At 41.9% G+C, this 9368-nt stretch overlaps 1 protein-coding gene across 1 annotated transcript; it reads left to right on the top strand.

The window, feature by feature from the left end:
• The first annotated feature begins 353 nt into the window (after nt 1-353).
• Nucleotides 354-3860, top strand: LOC110330182 (ferritin heavy chain-like). The gene is made up of 4 exons (XM_021210141.1): nt 354-515; nt 947-1090; nt 1964-2083; nt 3562-3860. Exons 1-4 carry the CDS (start codon nt 420-422, stop codon nt 3751-3753), a joined length of 552 nt encoding a protein of 183 aa, XP_021065800.1. The 5' UTR covers nt 354-419; the 3' UTR covers nt 3754-3860.
• The last annotated feature ends 5508 nt before the right edge of the window (nt 3861-9368 follow it).

Genomic DNA, 9368 nt, shown 5'->3' with positions numbered 1-9368 from the left:
TCTTGCTGAGGCCTTATGTAGAAGGTTTGGAGTCACAGGGTAGACTAACTGTGGAGCCAGCATCGCTGCTATCATAGGTTTTAAAAGGGAGGAGTGAGTGAAGGAAATGAATTACATTACATCACTACATCACTAGAGTATAAGAGCCTTCTCTAATCATGTTTAGAAATATGAGCAAGAACACTGAACATGGAGATAATTAGAAAGAAAAGCTCCTCCCACAGACATCTCTTTCTAGTATCCTTTGACTAGAGTCATTCTTTCATTGAGAAACGGTCTTTCTTGGTCGGCTAGTTACTATTAATCACAGCTGGAAGAAAATTCACCTTGTTGTTAGAAGTGGGCTAACATATCAGATTTAAGAAGCGCTCTACAGCAGTGGGAAGCTTGTTTTAGAGTTGAGTTCCCCTAATGCTGAAATGTACTCCTTCCATCCATTTTCTGAAGAATGCACAAAGGCTTTGAACCAAGTTGTGGCTTACCACCTGCATAGCTCCCATGTGTATTTGGCAATGGTTAGTACGGACTCTTAAGTCACTATGTGGGAGGAGTTTGCTCTCATCTGGGTGACAGTGGATTTGATATCCTTGTAGAAATGCTTGTGGCTACGTCTGCAATTTGCTATTAGGCAAAACGGTAACTCAATGGTTAATATGTTGACGATTTGCAGTCTGTTGATTTAGAACTCTAACCCTGGGCTATGAGAAGGAGAAAGCCAACATTTTCAGTGGGTCCCCCCAAATAAACAGGCATTAAACAGAAGAGGGAGGCAGAATAAGTGGGTTTATACCGATATGTGGTTTTGTTTTAAGTGTAGACATGTTGGGATTAATGAAACTTTCACTGTGCCTCTTTCCTGAATCTAACAATTAATGGCTGAAAGTGTTAGTAACAAAACTAATCTCTCCTCGTGCCCAGTGTCCTCCTATTCTCGTCTCTATCCTAGGCCCGCAGTTTCATGACTGCCGAGGAGACTTTTCCTTTTGCCCAGTACTTTGAAACCCTGGCTGATTCAAGGAGGGAATATGCAAATAGATTCCTAAACTATCTATGGACCCGTAACAAAAAGATCGGCCCTCCAATGTATGAGGTAACTATAAATTTGCTGCGATCGTCTCTGCAGGGCCTTGTCTAGTCCAGGAAACAATTGCTTGCTATCTTAGCTTATTTATGTTATTAGATGGCCTTCTTTGTAGCTAAGCTCAAGAGTGAGCATGTGTACCTTTGGGGTAAAACTTGGTCACTGAATGCTGTTTCGTTTTTCTCAATGGACTACGCCAAGGATGCTGTCTACTTCAGGAGCACTAGCTCCACCTGAGAATCCTAAGAAATGCAAATTCATCCACCCTAGTCCGCGACCAAGTCAACTGTTTGGAGTTGTGTTTAACAAGTTCTTCATTCCATCCTAACTTGATCCAGATGTCATATAGACTGAGAAACAGCATATTTACAGACCCACTAACACCCTCTTTTATGTCACTAATTTATCCACAGGCTCAGGGATTTATTATATGTCTTGTCAGTGTCCTATTCTGTCTTATTTCTCAGAGAAGGCACGCAAAACCAATGGTCTGAAACTCAGGGACATTACCTGCCTGGTTATCTAAAACATTGCTGTTGTTTATAACTGAAGCTTTATAAAAAGAAATATCTGAAATTGAGAAAACAGTCCTTATGGAATTCGCCATAGAATTCCAAAGCTAGTGAAATAGTGCCATTCACCCTCCATGTCCTTGATCTGTAGCACATTAAAAATGATCTCTGCAGGTAAAATATGTGATTTCATGCATCCTCTCAATTAAAATCTGTGTTTGGAAGTGAGACTTCCACCCAGACTCAGCTGATTCCAAGGCACTCCAGCTTGTGCAAACTATCGGATTGTGCAAGTCTCCTCATTATGTGTAATGCAGAATGTAACGCTGTTCTGCGGAAGAAAATTAACCAGTCTGTTCCTCTCCAACAGAAGACCGATCTGAAGGAAATAACCACACCTAAAAGTGCCATACTAATGGCCCAGAAGATGGAAGAGACATTAACCAACGTCCTGCGAGACCTAAAAGATGCTGCATGTCGTGAATCAGATGTAAGTAGTTAATTGAGTCTCATGGTGCCACCTTTCATTTTGGGCTAGCAATTTTCCTATGAAATGGGCAGATACAAGTACAATGTGTGGATTGAAGGACCAAGAGAACTGATCAAGAGCATTCAAAACCTCTAGGTGAATATGTGAGCACCCACCCACTTAGAGCATGCTGGGGTTTTTCATCAGTGGTGTAGATCCCTTCACGGAACAAGCACTCACATTATGTGTGTTTATCCCCAAAGAAGGGCAGAAACTTATTGCTAAGAGTGACTGGGGCATGAGAGTTTAGAGATCTTAATAATCCTTATTAAGATTGCAACATATTATGGGATAGACTTCTCAGAAGTAATGTGCCCTGGACAATTATACAAAATAATGGTCCGGTGCCAGCTTGCAAACTTTGTTCTGAAATACCTAAGCTCATCCATCTTCTGAAATATTTGGAGAGCTCACTACCAAAAACTGCTGGCATCCACTCACAGGGTGTTTTGTTTGCTAGGCTTTGCATAGGGTCTCTAATTTGCCTTTGAACTAAGTTCCAGGGAATGCTACTGCCAGCTGGGAGATACCATTTGAGATGCTATTATATGTCTTCATGACATCTTCCTGCCTATTGATGAACTAACTCTTCCTCTACAGTGCAGAACTTACTCACCAAGCCCGTAGCATCTCAGGAACCCAAAAGGAAGAAATCACCATAGCACAAAAGTTCTCCACTTGGGAGGCAGAGGCAGGCAGATTTCTGAGTTCGAGGCCAGCCTGGTCTACAAAGTGAGTTCCAGGACAGCCAGGGCTATACAGAGAAACCCTGTCTCGAAAAACCAGAAAAAATAAATAAATCTTTAAAAAAAAAACAAACAACAACAACAAAAAAAAACCACACACACACACAAATTCTTATTGCCGGGTGTGGTGGCGCATGCCTTTAATCCCAGCACTCAGAAGGCAGAGGCAGGCAGATTTCTGAGTTTGAGGCCAGCCTGGTCTACAGAGTGAGTTCCAGGACAGCCAGGGCTACACAGTCTGGGGGAGGGGAGGAGAAAAAAACAAAACAAAAAACAAAAAAAACAAAAGTTCTATGCCCCAGTTAGACAATACACTCATCAAGGGAACTCTAAAGAGATGTAAATAGCTGGGCTTTAGTCTTTGAAAATGAGCTCTGAGTATCTAGTCAAAGTCTCCATGTGATTCAAGTTAAGGGAGTTGAGAAGAGATCTACACCCCTAAAGAAATATCCAGGCGTGCTGAGTGCCTGTACTCACCCAGAGATTTTGAATGTCTTTGATCTGCATACTTGGCCCTTCAGTCTACATATGAATTGCTTGGTTCTTCTCAGTGCTCCAGAATGATTTGGTAGGTTTAGGCAGAACTTGAGATTCTGTTTATCTGCAGTGCTTTGGACTACAATTTGGGCATATTGCCTTATGTTTCAGACATGATCCTTAATGAATTTCCTTTCCTGTTGTTTATGTCTGTAGCTCTTAAAAATTTTAACATCGGTCCTCCGTAAACAAAGCAACGTTAAAAAGTTTCTGGAAAGTCTACTTTCTGCTCAGCAGAAAGGTAAAAGAAAGAACGAAAAGGAAGCCCAGACTGAAAAACCTTCTACCTCATCGGGTGGGACAGGGTTTAACCTCAGAAGCAAAAGAAGCAAGCTTGGAGATAGTTGAGAATGACTTAGGAGCCTTCACCACCTCCAACTGCTGAAGTCTGCTTTCTTTTTCATTTTCCTAATGCTCAATGTTTAGATAAAAATAAATCTGTTTTGCATCATAAATGTGCTTAAGAGTTTAATGCATGAGAAGGGACAGATGGGGGACTGGTAAAAGTATCCTGAGGGTATGAATACATTAAATTTGCTGTCACTTATGGTTCTCAAACATTCTGTGACAATCAAGATTAGGGGAATTCAAATACAAGTGACTGTGTAGAAATTAAGCGGTCAAACTTTTCTTTTTATCTTATGTGTATGGGTGTTTTGCCTGCATTGCCGTCTACCATGTGGGTGTTGAGAATCAAGTCCAGGTCCTCTAGACAAGAAGTCAGTGCTCTAAACATCTGAGCTATCTCTCCAACCAATGGTTAAAGTTCAAATCCCCGTATTCTGCACTCATTCCTGCATGTATTTTAAATTGAAATTCTTTTCTTTTCTTTCTTTGGTTTTCTTTCTTTTCTGTTTTGTTTTGTTTTGAAATGAATGCAGTTTGAAAACAAGAGCTGTTCATGTAGAAAGGACAACCCAGCTAGTGCCATCTGGTGCCTTTTCATAAGCAGAGATATGGCTGGAATGAAACCGAGGCGATGAAGTCACTACAGTTCAGCATATGGCTTCCTCTACTCCCTTCCAGTGAACCAACTAGCAGCTACTGGAGCAGGCGTTTTTTCAGGAGCAAACACTTAGAATGTAAACTTAGATGAGACTTGCCATGGCTAATGAGGAGGCTAATGAGGAGGCCAGTGCAGACACAGGAGGCTTTATAGCATGTATTCTGACTCCAAGCCTTGCTAGCTCTGCATCTACACTCCAGGCCCCTCTTCCTATCTTCCTTTCTCCTCAGCCCTGCATTTTGAAAACATGAGGGCAGAGGCTAGTGCAGGATTCCGTTCCTGTAACCGACCAAGCCTTAGGAGGAAAGGGAAGGTGAGGTTCATCACTCCAGGAAGGGTCAGGTCATACACCGATTAGGAATGTCTAGGACCGCCTGCTTAAGAGGAGCTACGTTCAAATTAAGCAAAATTTTCTCCTGCTGTGACCCTCTTCTTGGATTTTAGTTCATTCCAAATGTAGTCAAGTTGACTAGCCAAGAATAGTAACCAGCTCATCTTTGTGCCCTAGCTAATGCAGGACTCAGGTGACTTCTGCTCCTGATGGTACTCAATTTTAAGATTTAATTTTTTATTTGAAAATTTGTGTGTCTGTCTGTCTGTCTGTCTATGGCTATGTATTCCTTTTAGTGAAGGTGCCCAGGGAAATAGAACACTGTATACCCTGGAACTGGAGGTACAGGCAGTTGTGAGCTGCCTGATGTAGGTGCTGAAAACAGAATCTAAATCCTGTGTAAGAGCATAGTGAACTAAGAATTCTTAACTCTTTGGCCTCTTGAATGGAAGGTTCTTTCCTTCCTTCCTTCCTTCCTTCCTTCCTTCCTTCCTTCCTTCCTTCTTTCTTTCTTTCTTTCTTTCTTTCTTTACTGTTTCTTTCTTTTCTTTTTCTTTCTTTCTTTCCTGTTTCGTTCTTTTCTTTCTTTCTTTCTTTTTCTGTTTCGTTCTTTTCTTTCTTTCTTTCTTTCTTTCTTTCTTTCTTTCTTTCTTTCCTGTTTCGTTCTTTTCTTTCTTTTCTTTTTTTTAAGAAAGCTTCTCTTTTGGTTATTCTTGTAGGATACAATCAATTCAAATAGCAGTTCTTTTGGAGGTTGGGGGTTGAGACAGGGTTCCTCTGTGTAACCCTGGTTTTTCAGGAACTCGATTTGCAGACCTAGCTGGCCTTGAACTCCCAGAGATCTGCCTGCCTCTGACTCCTAAGTGCTGGGATTAAATGCATATACCACCACTGCCCAGAAGTAATTCTTTTTATGAACAGCAGTTCTTACTTTTTTCAAATATTACCCTTTTGGTAAAAAAGCAATAGCACTATACTTGATAATCACATCTATCAAATACTTCAAAAACAAGTCTCTCTCACAGCTCCCAGAAACCAGCATGGTTGTTAATCCTTGTGCACTTTTCTTGGAATGCCACATCCATAGATTCCAACACTGTTGTTCCTCTTCTTTTCCACACACCATGGGCCCCACTGCTCAGTGTGTCCCTACAACCCAGAAGGAAATAGATCTTTTTTAAAGATCCACATAAAAGAAATCTTTCTAATCTGTTCTTTTCTGGAACAAACAAACAAAAACCCTTTGCTATTATAAAGTGCTACGTCCACTCCAGTAGGTTTGGAAACCTGGAAGCAGTCCTGAGGCAAAGAGTTTCAAGGAAACTCAGCCTCCTGGAACCTTGCATTCTAATAGCTAGGAATGCCCAGATTTGTCCCTGCAATACTGTGGAGAGTCTTGCATGCTTTCTTACATTATTTTACTGGAAGTTTCTTTCATATGCAAGTATTTACCAAGGCCTAGGAAATAGGGGGNTTGTGGTATTGCATTATTCATGAGAAGGTCTGCTAGAGCAGAACCCCCTGAAACAGGTTTTTTCACTAGGCCCAAAGGAATAGCATAATCAAGCATTTACTGGGAACCCCTGGTGGTGGGGGTTAACAAATTGACTAGCTTTACACCTGGCTTCTTCCTTAAACTGCCTGGTCCCCCTGGTCTTTTGATGTATGCAATCCTTTGTTTTGTGTCACTGTAACTCTTCGGATGTGTCCTGCCTGGCTTTTCTTGTTTTTTTGTTTGTTTGTTTGTTTTCCTGTATAAAAGTTTGATGCTCGATTTAGAAAAATACACTCAGATTCTACACACTCTCTCATATGGACTCTGTTTGTCAAATTCCCATCTGACTCCTTAGCCCAGAGACCCATTCCACAGAGAGAGGAGACCCAAAACGGAGGTAGTCTGTGGTAATAAAGTTAGTAAAACTAACTTTTGAACACTAGACAAGACACAAAAGTGGGCAAATGATGTATTATCTTTTTTTGTATTACCTCTCAACCATCCCCACTCTATCCTCACTGGGCAAAAAGCTGTCACCTTCAATGCTCAGTTGAGTCCTTAAATAGCCCAATTAGTATGAGTTGAATCATCTCCCTGGGGTTTCAGATTGTCCCCTTTATCAGTTGCTTTTCTTGTCACTGTGACAAAATATATGCCAGAAGAAACTTAAGGAAGGACAAATTTATGTTGACTCACAGGCTCAGGGTGGGAAGGCGGAGCAGTGTTCACATTGACAGAAGTGGCGTCTGTCCTTGGTGGCAGGAACACACACTATCTAGCTCATATATCTATTAGGAGTAGAAAACTTGGAACAGAACAAGGATTAGCTATAATCCTGCACCCCCACCCACAGGGCCTGTTCAGCTAACCAGATCCCAAGTCGGAAAAATTCCCTGACCTCCCAAAGAATACAACCAACTTGGAACTAACTGTTCAAACAAACAAACAAACAAAAGCTTTGGGGGTCATTGGTGTGAGGGGACTGTGGTAGTTTGAATGAAAATGGCCTCATAAGAACAGGCATTGTAGGAAATGTGGTCTTGTTGAAGTAGGTGTGGTCTTGTTGGAGGAGGTGTGGTCTTGTTGAAGTAGGTGTGGTCTTGTTGGAGGAGGTGTGGTCTTGTTGAAGTAGGTGTGGTCTTGTTGGAGGAGGTTTGTCACTGGGGGCAAGTTTTTAGGCCTCAGAAGCTCCTAGGCCTAGTGGACTATTGACTTCCTGCTTCCTGCTGATCCAGATGTAGAACTCTCCGCTCCATTTCCAGCACCATGTCTGCCTATACACTGCCAAATTTCCCACCATAATAATGGACTAAACTTTAAAACTGTAAGCCAGCTCCAATGAAATGTTTCCCTTTGTAACAGTTGCAGTGGTCATGGTGTTTCTTCACAGCAGGAAAACCCTAAAACAGGGACATTTCACAATCAAACCATAGTCACTTCCAAGAGGGACACCCATATTTTAGTTCTATTTGGTTACTTGGTAGACTGTTTTACTGTCTTGGAAAATATACATGTAAGATATTTTATCTTTGTCTTTTTATACTTAGAAGTCAAGAGTCCACTCTCTTGGTTTTCAGTAAAGACTTGTACTGCCCTTTGGGCCTTTGTCTACTTACCATGAAAGGTGAGTTCAGAACTGAAGAGGTTGAATGGATCCATAAGGAGAGAAAACAAACCCACACTTATCTCTTACTATAGGTTTATTGTACTGGCTGACAAATCCAAATGTGGCCCAAGAGGAGGACAGGATAGGTATATATGAGCCTCACAATGCTGAAAATTTGAGTTCACCCAGAACAACAGAACAGGTCAATGTCAATGTCAGAACATAGGGCAGCAGGTAATCTTAAAGAAAACAAGAAGCCTTGGGGCTTCTGCTGCAGTGTCTCGGGAGTAGGGCAGAAGACAGCATTGAAAAGGAAAAGGAAAGAGGTTCGGGGGGGGGGGATATTGTTCACCATCCAACGAACAGAGAATAAAGAAGAACAGGCTGAGTGCCGGAGTCTATGTAGTGGCTGGCTATCGTTGAAGCAGGAGTTTCAGATCACATGTGAAAGAAGATGGGAAGCTATGGTACTGTCATTTCCTGGAGGTTGACGATCAGTACTTTTTCCTTGTTTTGCTGAGAGTGAGTCGATACAGAATAACTAAATAAGAATATACACTCTAGAGACCTCACAGATAACCAATGATTTCTTTTCTTCTCTTTCTAAATTAGACCAGGGAGGCTCCACCCAGCAAGCATAGAAGTCAAGAGGAATAAAGCAAGGTTGGAAGTAGTGACATAGCCACATCCATTCCCAGTGTGTATCCTTTCAAGAGACCCCTCTCTCTTGCTCCAAGCATTTGTTCAGATTTTCACTCTCATTGTCACCAGTATCCATGCAGTTTCTTTCTTTTTTTTTTTTTTTTTGGTTTTTCGAGACAGGGTTTCTCTGTATAGCCCTGGCTGACCTGGAACTCACTTTGTAGACCAGGCTGGCCTCGAACTCAGAAATCCGCCTGCCTCTGCCTCCCGAGTGCTGGGATTAAAGGCATGTGCCGCCATGCCCAGCCGCATGCAGTTTCTATATCCATTGTTTTAAATATGAGATGTCTCAGGACTCAGAAACTAGAGTTTGGTTGCCAGTTGATGGTCTTTGAGAAGTGATAGGACCTTCCAGGGCTCTACAAAGGATTGTCTCCTAGGGGTTTATTAGAAGGAATGTGGTAAGAAGTAGGTGATGCAAAGAAGTCACTGGAGATGTAGCCTGGGAATAAATCTCCTGACTCCTTCGCTTCCTCTCTCTCTCTCTCTCTCTCTCTCTCTCTCATTTTCTTTCTCCTCCCTCATTGGTCCTTTCTCTCTTCCCTCATTCTCCTTCTGTTATGACATGCCCAACTCCTGCTGGACAGCCACAGTCCATAACTGCTGAAACCCAGAGCCAGAATAAACCTTTCCTTCCCTTCAGTTGTTTTTTTCTGGTGTTTCTCCTGGCAATGAATGTCCTGTGTTAGATAAGAGCTAACCTCAATTGCAACTGAATGTTAGGAGAACACCACAGGGCAAACACCATTGACCCATCTAAACCCAGGATCATTGATTTTTTTTTTTTTTTAATCAGCAATTTCTTAGTTCCCATCAACCTTAT

Source organism: Mus pahari, chromosome 12 (assembly GCF_900095145.1).
Source record: "Mus pahari chromosome 12, PAHARI_EIJ_v1.1, whole genome shotgun sequence".
NCBI classification, from domain to species: domain Eukaryota; kingdom Metazoa; phylum Chordata; class Mammalia; order Rodentia; family Muridae; genus Mus; species Mus pahari.
This window is presented reverse-complemented; position numbering and strand designations above follow the sequence as displayed.